The sequence below is a fragment of the Engystomops pustulosus genome, chromosome 2 (genome assembly GCF_040894005.1).
Source record: "Engystomops pustulosus chromosome 2, aEngPut4.maternal, whole genome shotgun sequence".
Taxonomy (NCBI): domain Eukaryota; kingdom Metazoa; phylum Chordata; class Amphibia; order Anura; family Leptodactylidae; genus Engystomops; species Engystomops pustulosus.
Genome location: NC_092412.1, coordinates 199,140,201 through 199,153,857, shown reverse-complemented (window position 1 = coordinate 199,153,857; position 13,657 = coordinate 199,140,201). Strand labels below are relative to the sequence as shown.

Here is a 13,657-nt window from a genome sequence, read left to right as displayed (position 1 = left end):
AGGACATCTGTGTTTACCATTAAGCCTTTCCCCGACATTTAAACTTGGTGGGATGTATGGTTGCCTTCAAACCCTCTCTATCATCCAAAGGGTTACTAAGAAAGAGTAGAAAGTAGTATTAGCAACATAAATGAACTTGTGCTACCAAAGTAACTTATCCCATATCCACAGGATAGGGAATAGGTTGGAGATTGTTGAAGATTGGAGAAAGAGGAATGTAAAATCCTCTGGTGACTTTGTGATATTGGGTGCTACAGAAGTGAATGGAGTACCTGTCACACATACACACTGGTGTTATGGTCACACCTTTCTTTCGAGCTATAACTTTAAGGTTAGTTTGATGGGGCAACAGCTTTAAAGGGCTTCTCTAAGATAGATCCTCAATATCTGATCCATTGAGCATCTAACCATGGCACCCCTGCAGAGATGCATCCACAGTGTACCTGAACTGGAAATCTTCCTAGATTCTGTAGTGGTTGGAAAAAGCTCTGACTCCCATCTGGATTATCAGGAATCGGACCCTCCACTGCTCACATTGGGTTGCTTGGAAATCTTTAAGGGATTTTCAGGTTCATCATTTTTGTGACCTCACAATCAGGTCAATAATATCACTCTTAAGGACCCACCTTAAACAGCTGATTCCAGCAGCCTCAAGGGGCAGAGTAATACCGGAAGTACTGCTCCATTCCATGTGCCCGGAACTGAAACTGAGCCTCTATTCATTTATAGGAGGGACAGACCTGCACCAATCTTATACTGATGGCCTGTCCTTTGCATTGGTTATCTATTTAATAAACTGGAAAACCCCTTGTGTTTTTTCCCTAATTTTCATTCAGTTTCTGTCTTCTGTAGTTGAGTAAAGCTTGTTAAACATTAGACGTTCTCTGGGCTGTGTTTCTTGGTTGTTGTCCAGAGATAAAAGCCATGCTGTGGATCCATCTGTGCACATAATTTCCACATTCATGTCTCCAGGGTATGTCATAATACGGAATCAGAGATGACAATTTTTTCAGGTTTCTGTAAAAGTAAGCTGTAAACTTTCAAATATTGGAATATGGTTTTGTATGTTGCTTGGTTTTATCTGTGGTCTGTAGTTGCAAACACTGCAGAATTTTGATGGATGAGGTTTTAAGAAGTTTTATTCTGCAGATAGATACACAGAATCATTAGGTATTTTTTCCAGCTCTCCCGCAGCACCTGGAAGGTAAACCTATGGAGTGGGCAGAATTGTGGACAAGACTCCATCATTTCATTGATGATATGGCCATGCTATGAGGTGCTGAAATCGCATAAAGGAGTGTGATCAGCATGTTGAATGTTGGTGTTTCAAAAAGGGGGCAATGCCACCCCCTGGGAATTTTTTGCTGCTTACACCAACATCCTCTATCGCTGATTGCAAAAGTTTGCAAGTATGGGTTAAATTATAAAAATGAGTAGATTCAAATTTCGGAATTATAATTTTTGGTGGGCAGAATCTTGACCTACAGGTCCAGTTCCTAGTGGAAGACCGTAGAAAGGCTTTGAAGGGCTCCGCAGACTCTAGATATTTTGCAAGAAGATGATCTGTTTTCTAAGAAACATTGATGTCATCTTCCATCGTATTTCATACATTTTACATTACTCTTAGCCAGTCGGTTCAGACTCATTGACTTACACACACTAAGATTTGGTTATTTATATACTTGTATCAGTTTTAATTTTCTAATTAATATTTAGCATGTTTTCCCCCTTCAGGTGGCATGTGGTGGCTGTCACATGCTTGTGTTTGCTGTTCCACGACCTAAAGAGTCTGAACCCATTATCATAGATGAGCTAAAAGAAAATTATTTATCGGTTAATGGTGATGGAGAAAGGTCTACCACGCTCCAGCGATCCCCGTCTGCACGTGTAAGACGGAGGGAAAAAGTATGTATTTTTTTATATATATACAGTTTTTCTTTTTTTTTAATATTACAGAAGTATACAGCTTCTTCCTTTAGAAACAATGCTACACTTGTCAGTGAATTGTGTCTGGTAGTACAGGCTCAACTCTAATGATGCCACTAGACCACTAGTTTTGGAAGAAAGCAGACATGTTTTTAACCCTGCATGTGATTTGGACCCCTCACACTCGCAGCGACTGGAATGTCTAGCCTGAACCCTGAGCTACCAAAACTGAACATAGCGCGTTAGCATGACGTTACAGCACACGCTTCGGGTGTGATACAAGTTGGGCGCACATTTTTCTTGGCTTCATACTTGTTGTCTAGGAATTAGTTCTTTCTTTTGTTAATTGGGAATTCCAATACAGTTTCATTACAGTTGCCCATAAATTGAGTCTATAGAAATTTGTATTTGCTTATGATTACTTATGATTTGTTTCTCTCACTTTAAGAAACATTCGCCTGAACAGATTCGTGACTTGACCCGCACCCTACCACCATTGAATAGTAATTTACTGGAATCTTCATTGCCGATTCCTAATAGGACTGTTCCACCAAACCTCCTTAAAGTAAGACAAGTCAGTAGTGAATCAAGTGCCCATGACTCTGCAGCAGCCTCGAAATCAGGTAACGGCAGAAGAGACCTCTGTTTCAGCATATTTTAAATTGTATATTATCTCTAGGATCTTTACTTTTTTTGGTTTCTTCAGTAGGCAGAATTTGATGTGGATTTTTCGACGGAAAATCTACTCAGTAATCAACATTTGTTCTCAAATCCACAGTGTGACCCGTTTTTTTGTTATTAGTTTTATCATTATTTTTTGCATATCAAAATACTTATTTTGCAGATGAAAAACAAAGCCATGACCTGGTGAAAAGCTTTTCAGCGGATGAGGACACTGACAGCATCAGCCAGCATAGTTTTGGGGGCACCACAGATATTTTAAATATGGTAAGACTTGTGTAAAGGAGTTATAATGAAATTCTAGTGAAAGCGTAACTTAAAGGGGTATTCTCGTCTGGGCATTCACATTCAGTTTGATTAATCTGCCATTAATAAACATTTCTTCAATTAGATGTTATTAAAAAAAATAGATAGATGCAGTGATTTGGTCCCTTAAAAACGAGATAGCTTCCTCGGATAAGGCCACCTCTGCTGGAGGGATTGCACAAATAAACAAAAAGGTTTTGTATATGAAATATCTGAGAATTACTACATGTTCCACAGCCGTCCTGTAGTAATGATCGCTGAATCCAGGTGGTCAGGCAGGGCCCAATAGTACATGTCTGGCCACTGCTGCCAAAATGTGACGTGGTCGTAACCGAGGAAAGTATCTCGTTTCTAAGGGACAACATGGCTATGTTTATGGGAAATTATCTTCACACACAAACATTTTTTTAATAACATCCAATTGAAGAAATGTTTATATATGGAAGATTAATTAAACTGAATGTGAATGCCGAGACGAGAATACCCCTTTAACGTTTGAAACTAGTTTTACTTCTTTCAATAGCGAAGGTGATAATGTAAGTTTTGTAGAATAGCTACAGCATAATACTACTTTGTCCCAGTTAATCCCTGTCTTCCTGCATTTTGCTCAAATTTGCTTTTCCTCCATACTCAAACAGATAGTTGGTAGACATATAAAATGTTTTAAATTTTCTAATGACTCGTTACATTACAGTCACTGGATAATCTCACTACTAAGCTGAATTGTCAAGTGAAATATTATCTATGTATGTAAGGAGCTAAGATTTAGCCTCTGCTGTTTACTTTCTAAACCATGCTTATAATGCAGAGAAGAGAGGGGAGAAAATATAGGACATTTAATAGAAAAATAAATAGCGTAGACAATGAATAGTTTGCTATTATCTACACTATATTGTATATCTAAATTTCTTAAACAATGGCTTCAGACCTTCAATTCTGTTTAAAAATTTGATGTGGTTTGGATATGTAACCTTATATACCTTAGATCAGTATCTCTTTTAACCCTCAAAATTTCAGGAGATTGCTGTGGCCATTGGAGCCATTCCCAACCTTAAGATCAGCAGATTAAGTCCTGTATTTCTGAGATCGATTAAAGGGGTTTGCCAGTGAAAGAAAATTCTCAAATTTATATCCACTAGTGATCTTAACACAATTAAGATCATTTGTAACCCCCATACTTTAGAATTTCACTCAGTTTTATTGCTTTTTTAAGCTCCTATGATGGTCAGTGTAAAATTCCAGAGTGTGATTGGGAACTCAATAAGCAGACACATTATAATTCCTCTACTGCTGTGACATGCTGTGTGCTGACAATGTGGTTAGATTATCAGGGTCCACGTTTATATACACTTTTATTTAGCTTCTGAACATTCACTAGTATCTGACAAATAGAAAAAGAGAGGTGAGACAGTTGAGAGATGATGAGATGCATGTAATGCATAATACATTATATGCATTCACAGCTTTGCTACATCTCTGCACTGCCATAACATACTGTTAGATCTGATGTGCATCCCACTCCCCTGGACAAAGACCTTCTCTATCTGTAGCTTGTAGCTTTACTCTCTTTAGGATGTGTGTGTTGCTTGCTGTCAGGAAGTCTGTGTGTGTGAGCTCATCCTGGAATGCAAGGGTGGGAGCTAGAGGCAGGGAGAAGCTCAGTGCAGCGTCAGACAACATGTCTACCTAACTCTAATGTAAGAGATTACGGTCAGAACCAGGGGCAATCGAAATTGTGTATACCAAGACTGTAGATTATATCTGTGTAATGTTTATCTGTATTTCTGTTAATAACAGGGAATTAGAGAATGGGTTATTTTGCTATCCTGAATATTGTCTTCGTGGGAATAACCCTTTAAAGGACACCTGTCATCAGGTCTCTGCCACTAGTCCTGTCACCTCTACCTGTTGGAGCAGCTCACAAGGATCCATCCCAGCCTTTATCTAGTTATTTCATACATTAATCATTGTAAAATCACATATTTTTTATCAAGTAAATGAGGCTGGTCACATGGTCAGAGGCAGTGATGTCACTCCTGTTACCCCTCCCCTCTCCTCCCCCTGCTCATGTCTGTGTGTAATGTATAGTAAAGCATGGCTAGTGTGAGTGCTGTACCTGCTGACATGCTGCATCCTCCTAATATACAGGTGAGAGACACAGACATCAGCTACACATGAATCTGACATGTTCTGCTATAACATGGCTGCAGCCTGGAGCTGCTGTATCTCTCCTAAACACACACACATGCACACACAGGCTGCAGGGGGCGTGGCCACCAGCAAGCACATCATTATACAGCCTCACATCATTATACAGGCTGTCAGTCATGCACTGGGGGTGTGGCTGTGCCTCCCACTCATGAATATAGTGGACAGCTTGAATATGCTAATGCTTCATTTTACATTTCACAGGTCATTTGCATACAGCTTTAGGACCTCATTGCTTAGGTTTACAGGCATGTAGAGGGACAATGAAGGGATAGAGGCAATGCTCTCTAATGGCAGTTTATGAAAATATATTTAGTTTAGGGGGGTTATTTTGCATGACGGGTTCTCTTTAAGTCAAAAAACACTCATAAAATCCCTCTTTGAGGTTTGATGTTGCTTTAAAATTATCATGGGGTTCAAATGTGAAGCATTCTATTAAATCTAGTGTAAGATTTTATATATGTATGTGTATGTATAATATATATGATGTATTTTCTTGTTGTAACTTTTATTTATTGTGACCTACATTTATTTTGTGTTTATTGCATCTGAGATTAACTGTTTATTGACAGGCAAATCATCTGTCTTTAAAGTTTATAACTTCTATAGATAACATTAAGAATGTTGTCATGTAATCTAATGTAATGTAATAACACTTTTTTTAGACGCACGCAGTAAGCATGAACCAAGGTAACAGTACGTTCTCACCGGTTCATAAGAGAAAGGTAAGTGGTATTTTATTTCATATATTATTTATATACTGTAATAGTAAAGCTTGTTAATAACGAATAGTTATGTTTTCTAAATAATGGAAATGTTTGGGATATTATATTTGGCATTGCAACATTTTGCAATGTTTTAATCTTAATAACTTTAATCAGTTACTTGCAATTGTAGTGGATGAGAAATATGGAAACAGCAAAATCAGATCATTGGGAGTGCCATAGTATAGTGAATAAATTCAGAAAAAAAATACTTGTGAATAATCTTAGACCTCATACACTTCCAATAAATGGATGCCTTTCAATATTAAAAGAAAGATATACACTTTTCCTATATACTTTCTGTATCAATTCCTAAAGATTTTACAGTTCTCTGTCTTTCTGCGGGAAGCTTCATTGTTTACATCCTGTGGTTAAACACCGGACCATGGTCATGTGATGTCACACAGGTGCACGGCTCGCTATATCACACAGCTCTGAGTACGCTCTGCGATATAACGAGCCATGCATCTCCGTGACATCACATGACTAGGGATAAAATGAGTTGTGCACCTGTGTGACATCACATGACCATGGATCTAGAAAACCGTGAGGAATTGATACATATTCGTATATACGTATATTCGTTCAATACGTATATTGAAAAAATTCCATAACCTTTCTTTACTTCCTAAATTATGTACTTCCTATAATTATTTCCTAAAAGTGGAAAACTCCTTTAATATTATGTCAATTCGTATAGTCTGTGACCATCACAGTCAGCGATTGGTTCAGCCGTCATGTGCCATGTCAAGAAATGACATGTCAGTATTGTATGCATCTCCTTTTAAAACGTATCACTTGTGGGTAAATGAAATGATGTGGCGAAAAATATAATGTAAGAAAATGTCAAAGTGTAAGTTTATATACAGGCAGTCCACAGGTTATGAGAAAAGTAGGTTCTGTAGGTTTGCTCTTAAGTCGATTTTGGATGTAAATTGGAACTGGTACATATCTAATTGCCTTTCCAAACTAATATTTTTATTGTGCCTGTGTCAATTGGATTTTGAAAATTATGGAATGTCAAGGGAACATGGATTAACAATAAAGCCTAAATTTCAGTAAATTAGCAACGCTGCAGCTTCACCAGAGGGTATATATCAGTAGCCATCATTTTTTTTTTTACCCCAGGACTACATTAAGGAAATTTTTAAGCCATATAAATATTATTTGTTTATGGGGGTTGTAAATGGGGTTAAAGGGAAACATGAACAAAAAGCTCCCTTAATTGATATCCTCACTGCTGTTTTGACAGTGCCTGGGTCTCAGTTGTACCAGTCACTGTCTGAACAGGCTTTCATCCCCCTCTATTCCCTCTACTTCTTCCCCTTCTTCTCTCTCCTACTCATTCCTCATATCTACAAGTTCAGGAAGGGGAAAGCAACAGGAACCTGGCCACCAGGCAGCAGCAGGGGATCAATGACAGGATTATAAACCCTTTCAGATTTGCAACCCACTGACCAATTAATTTTTTATGGACTGGAAAACCCATTTATTAATCAAATATACAAAGTTTATATGTTCTATGAACGCTTTATAGAAAACATTGAATTCCATTGAAATAATGTATGGCAAAACATAGACTTGCCCTTTTACTTTTATGACTTTTAATTTCTATCTTTTCTGTTTTCTTCTGATTATGTATTTATGATTTGGTTTTGTGGTCGTCTAGTAATATAATAATATGATGCCCCAGAGGCTGGAACCAGGAGAGGATGTATGCCTATGAATTGCACTTTTTCCAAGTTTCAGTCTGTTGGGTATCATTTTGTTATAGTATAATATTCTTTTAGAATCTTTGGTTTTTTTGTTTTTTTTTTTTTTTGTGGAATCTTACTCATTTCATGCATTTCATTCCCTATGTTCTTATTCTTTCCATTTTCTTCTTCGTTGTTTTGCCTCTCATGGAATAGAAGAATATTAAAAATGTGGAACTGAAAGGTGATGGTAAGGTTGAGATAAAGCATATAAAAGAAAGGGGCAGATCTCGACTTTCATCACTTTCCTCTAACAATAATTCATTCACTTCTAATTGTGATGAAACTGGGATTACTAATGCAGATGTCCAAGCAGAGGCAGTTAAGAAATACATGCAAGCCAAATTCCGAAAAGCAGCTGATGTGGGAAAAGCAAAATTTGTTGCTAGTCAAGAACAGTTAAATATTGCTAAAGATGCTTACATTGATAGGATCACTTCTAAAGCCAGTAGCAGAAGACATGAAAAACATATACCAAAAGGTAGCCTAGCGGACTTAACTCAGATTAAGTCTGGTGTCACATCTGTAGAAGGTAGTGAGTCAGATAACACAAGCACCTTTCAGATTAATAAACCACATAGTAAACAACCCCAGATTATTCGAGTCAAAAGTCATGAGACTATTAAAGGTGTTCAGAAGCTGAGCAGTAAACATGGGAATAGTTTAGCAAAAACTCCTAGTGATATATCATACTCTTCATCTAGTTCAGATTATTTAGCAGGAAAGACTTTCAGAAAAGTTGTAAATTCAGTCGCAAAGCTAAATAGTGATGTAGATGACAGCCATCTCACAAAAGGATCAAAACATAATAATAAAAATAGCATACAGAGTTTTATGGATGGACAGAATTTGGGTAGTACTAAATGTTTAAAACAACAAGGAAATCATACATATTTTAAGAAAAAGAAAGAAACTAACATACTTGTTGTCAAGCAAAAAGAAAGTGTGGAAACTGTTGCCTTGCAAGAAAATAAAACTGGGAAAAGAGTTACCAGCAGTTTTGCAACAAGTAGTAATACAGAGGACGATGAAGAAGAGAGTGAAATAAAAGATAAAGTTACAAAGGGAGGGAGGGATGATAGTAAATCAGAAGCTGAGGAAGAAACAGGTGATGAATCAGATCAGAAACTATCTGAAAAGCAGAAAGCTGGAAGAGAGGAGGCCAGCAGAAAGGGTCAAATAAAAGATAAGAGCAAAGAGGATGAAGAAGATAACGGGGAGGATGAGGAAAAACGGAATGAGGAGGAGGAAAGTATAGAAGGAAATGAGGAAGAGGAAGAAGATGGCGTTGAAGAAAAAGAAGATGGCAAAGAGGGAGAGGAGGAGGAGGATCAAGAGGATGAGGGGGAAGAGGAGGAGGAGGGTGAGGAAGAGGGTGAGGAAGAGGGTGAGGAAGAGGTTGAGGAAGAGGGAGAGGAGGAGGGTGAGGAAGAGGGAGAAGAGAAATGCAAAGAAGAGGGAGAGGATGAGGAAGAAGAGGGAGAGGATGAGGAAGAAGAGGGAGAGGAGAAGGACGAAGAAGAGGGAGAGGAGAAGGACGAAGAAGAGGGAGAGGAGAAGGACGAAGAAGAGGGAGAGGAGGAGGACGAGGAAGAAGAGGGAGAGGAGGAGAACGAGGAAGAAGAGGGAGAGGAGGAGAATGAGGAAGAAGAGGGAGAGGAGGAGAACGAGGAAGAAGAGGGAGAGGAGGAGAACGAGGAAGGAGAGGAGGAAGAGGGGGAGGACGAGGAAGGAGAGGAGGAAGAGGGGGAGGACGAGGAAGGAGAGGAGGAAGAGGGGGAGGACGAGGAAGAAGAGGGAGAGGAGGAGGATGAAGGGGAGGAGGATGAAGGAGAGGAGGAGGAGGATGAAGGAGAGGAGGAGGAGGATGAAGGAGAGGAGGAGGAGGAGGAGGATGAAGGAGAGGAGGAGGAGGAGGATGAAGGAGAGGAGGAGGAGGAGGAGGATGAAGGAGAGGAGGAGGAGGAGGAGGATGAAGGAGAGGAGGAGGAGGAGGAGGATGAAGGAGAGGAGGAGGAGGATGAAGGAGAGGAGGAGGAGGATGAAGGAGAGGAGGAGGAGGAGGAGGATGAAGGAGAGGAGGAGGAGGATGAAGGAGAGGAAGAGGAGGAGGAAGATGAAGGAGAGGAAGATGAAGACAATAAAGATGAAAAAGAAGAAAAAAAAGAAACAAGTGAAAAATATAATAAAGGGCAACAGAAATTTGTGAAAAGTATGTTTGCATCAAAGAAAACTAACAAAGAAACAGAGAAACAGAAAAAAAATGTTAAAAATATCAAAAAGAAAGAACTTAAAGAATCAGATTCTATAAATTCAGGAAATTTGTTAAAATTGAAATCTTTGGACCAATCTGCTCAATTTTGGGATAATATTTTACCACAATACTTAACACTAAAGTAATACTTATATTTGCTACAATATTTGCTTTCCCAGTTCTTAATGTCAACGTATGAGACTATTCCAGTAGTAGAACATTTAAATGTTATAACTGGTTATCTATATATTTCCTTAATCTGGGATAATTGTGTCTATGTAGATACTACATTTCATATATTTCCCGGTAGATGCACAATGTATATTTTGGTAGGTAAGATAATTAAATGGATAATTAAAAAAATAAATAAATTCAAGCTATCACATAGTATATCACTTAGATTAATTTCCTGATCTATTGTTTTACCTTATTACTTATTTGTTCTTTTGTTTTTAAATTTTGTAACTGTTAACATAAACCTGGGCTAGTGGGTACCGACTAGCACAGTTAGGCCTCTCCTATACAGCTCATGAAAAAACTGCCTATTCTGCCACCTAAAACTTTTTCACTTAAAGGGGTTTGTCCATGAAAAATAATTCTCAAATTTCAATCCCCTAGTGATGTTTACACAAGATAATTTTTAACCTCTTACTTTACAATTTTACTCGGTTTTATTGTTATTTTAGCTCCTATCACTCCCTAGGCTGCTCAGTGCAAAATTGTGTGGGTGGGGACTCTCTTCATGATCTCTCTAGTGCTATGAGATGCTGACAATGTGCTTAGATTATCAGGGTCTATATATACTTTCAATTAGCTTCTGAACACTGTACTACTATCTGACACATAGAAAAAGAGAGATGAGACAGATCACAGATGAGAGATGATGAGATCCATGAGATGGACCTAACACACAGTTATATTCTTATACTATTACATTCTCAGCTCTGCTACATTTTGCCCACAACATACAGATCTGCTGTTCCTCCTTTCCCCTGGAAAAAGACCTTTTCTGTCTGGGTTGGAGGCAGAGCGGAGCTCAGTGCAGGATCAGACAGGAGAACAATAGGTCTAACCAATGCTAAAGTTAGAAGATTAAGGGTTGGAACCCAGGGCAACTGAAATTGTATACACCAGGACTGATAGTGACATGTTGGAATTTATATCTTTGAAATGTTGTATTTTTGTTAATAACAGTGAATTGGACAATGTGTTATTTTGTTATGCTGAGTACATATAAGAAACTTGTCTTCTTGTCTTTAATCCAGTGAATTGAGCCAGGGGCACATAGCTCTGTATACTGGATTGAGTGTACAGAGCTATCTGCTTCCAGCAGTGTGATTTCTGTTAATGTTGATGTGTAGGTGGGCACTAATGAGAATCGGTTCCAGGTTTCTTAGTATGGTAGTTTTAATTTATACAATTCAATGGCACACAGATGCATACATATATAAATATATATAAGAAACTAGACCTACTGACATCTGCGAAAAATGGTCTTATAACAAAAAATATCTATCTTAAAATAAAAAATTTTCAGCGGTCTAAACATACGTCATAGGGATATGTGTGGTTTTTTATATTATGAAGTATAAAAATAGGATAAAAAATGGAAAAAAGAAAAAAGGTTTTTTTATTATTATTAAAAAGTTCCTACGTCGTATGAAAAAGGATGAATATCCAGGAGGTATCCTCTATAACTGGCAGGATATAGGGCCCTATATTTGCAGTATATGTTACTATAGACAGGATCGACCCGAGACAGATAGTAAATACGTTAATACAGTCATGCACTCACGGTTAGTTGATTCTAGTGCTTTTGTATTAAATCAAGGTTTTTCCGTGTCGGAGGACAGTAAGACGCCGTGTAGGTAATGTTCGCTCCGTTGTCTCCACCGCCACGTGTGTTGCGCAATGGCGTTCCGAGTCGCCGGCTGAGGCGCGGGCCTTGCACCAGATGGCACGGTTTTTGGCTGTCTTGTCTCCTTTCCTCACAGCTTGGTGGCTCTTCTTGCACTGAGTCGTGGTAGGTATTTGCTACAAACAGCGCAATGCGTCCATTCCGAACAATGGAGTTAGTGGCAAGAAATGTTCCGCTGCAGGTCTTTTGTTGTTAGAGCTGTCTTTTTGGGTCGTTTGTAAGTGCTTTCTCCGTGAGTGGCTATCGGATAGACCCAAAAAGACAGCACTCACGGCAAAAGACCTGCAGCGGAACATTTCTTGCCACTAACTCCATTGTTTGGGATGGACGCATCCCGCTGTTTGTAGCAAATACCTACCACAACTCAGTGCAAGAAGAGCCACCAAGCTGTGAGGAAAGGAGACAAGACAGCCAAAAACCGTGCCATCTGGTGCAAGGCCCATGCCTCAGCCGGCGTCTAGGAACGCCATTACACAATACACGTGGCGGTGGAGACAACGGAGCGAACATTACCTATACGGCGTTGTACTGTCCTCCGACACGTAAAAACCTTGATTTAATACAAAAGCACTAGAATCAACTAACCGTGAGTGCATGACTGTATTAACGTATTTACTATCTGTCTCGGGTCGATCCTGTCTATAGTAACATATACTGCAAATATAGGGCCCTATATCCTGCCAGTTATAGAGGATACCTCCTGGATACTCATCCTTTTTCATACGACATATGAACTTTTTAATAATAATAAAAAACCTTTTTTCTTTTTTCCATTTTTTATCCTATTTTTATACTTCATAATATAAAAAACCACACATATCCCTATGACGTATTTTTAGACCGCTAAAAAATTTTTGTTTTAAGATAGATATTTTTTGTTATAAGACCATTTTTTGCAGACGTCTGTAGGTCTAGTTTCATATATATAATATATATATATAATATATATATATATATATATATATATATATAATATCTCTCTGTGTGCCATTGGATTGTATAAATTAAAACTACCATACTAAGAAACCTGGAACCGATCCTCATTAGTGCCCACCTACACATCAACCTTTACAAAAAATTCTTCTTTTCCCTTTTTGGTGTTTAAGGGTTAAGGTGGGCTATATAAGTCTGATAAGTGCCACTGAATATTCTTTTTGATTTCTGTTAATATCTGAGGATCGGATCAGGGTCAGGGTGTTGGACCCCCACCAATCGCTTACAAATTACAATTACTTTCATTTTCTTTGTTGAAGAACTTGTTAGTAAGATGTTCGGTATTGATAGGAAAAAAATATTGGGCGGGATAGAAAACTACCTATTTAGCTGAAGATGATTGTGTGCCATATTTTAAAATCTTTGACTATTCTCTCCTACTCACACATCCAACATAGACTTTCGTTAAGGGTAGCACTCTGACCAGTGTATGGGCTCGCAGTTTCTTTTGGGAAACTAAAATGGATTCAGGAGAGATTTCAGAGACAGTGGAGAAGATAATAAAAACAATAAGCTGAAGAGTAAAAAAATATATTTTTCAGATTACGGTAGATGAGAGAGATGAGGAGCACTCACCCCCCCCCCATCTCCGCCAGACTGAAATGGGCTTCAAACTTCTCCCTGCTTGTGGCCCATTCTGACACGAGGCTATTTGCATGAGGCCTTACTGATTGTTTGTGCAAACTTTGTTGAATTGTTGATTATTGTTTGAGAAAATTTTGCTTTGGACGCATACCTTTGAACTACAATGTATTACCATTCCTACAGCAGGGATAATTTGAACCTTTCCTTGGCAAACCTACCTTGCAGAGGATTTCAAAAGCTAGACTTATTAGGGGAGGATTTATCATCA

At 38.4% G+C, this 13,657-nt stretch overlaps 1 protein-coding gene across 2 annotated transcripts in view; it reads left to right on the top strand.

Moving 5' to 3' along the window:
- Window positions 1-11,437, top strand: part of RPGR (retinitis pigmentosa GTPase regulator) — a 41,482-nt gene extending 30,045 nt beyond the window's left edge. For both annotated transcript variants that reach the window (XM_072137807.1, XM_072137808.1), the window contains exons 10-14: window positions 1,735-1,905; window positions 2,375-2,549; window positions 2,771-2,874; window positions 5,787-5,846; window positions 7,796-11,437. In XM_072137807.1, coding sequence (XP_071993908.1) covers window positions 1,735-1,905; window positions 2,375-2,549; window positions 2,771-2,874; window positions 5,787-5,846; window positions 7,796-10,039 — 2,754 coding nt within the window. In that variant the 3' untranslated portion in view covers window positions 10,040-11,437. The remainder of the gene's footprint in view (window positions 1-1,734; window positions 1,906-2,374; window positions 2,550-2,770; window positions 2,875-5,786; window positions 5,847-7,795) is intronic.
- Window positions 11,438-13,657: the final 2,220 nt, after the last annotated feature.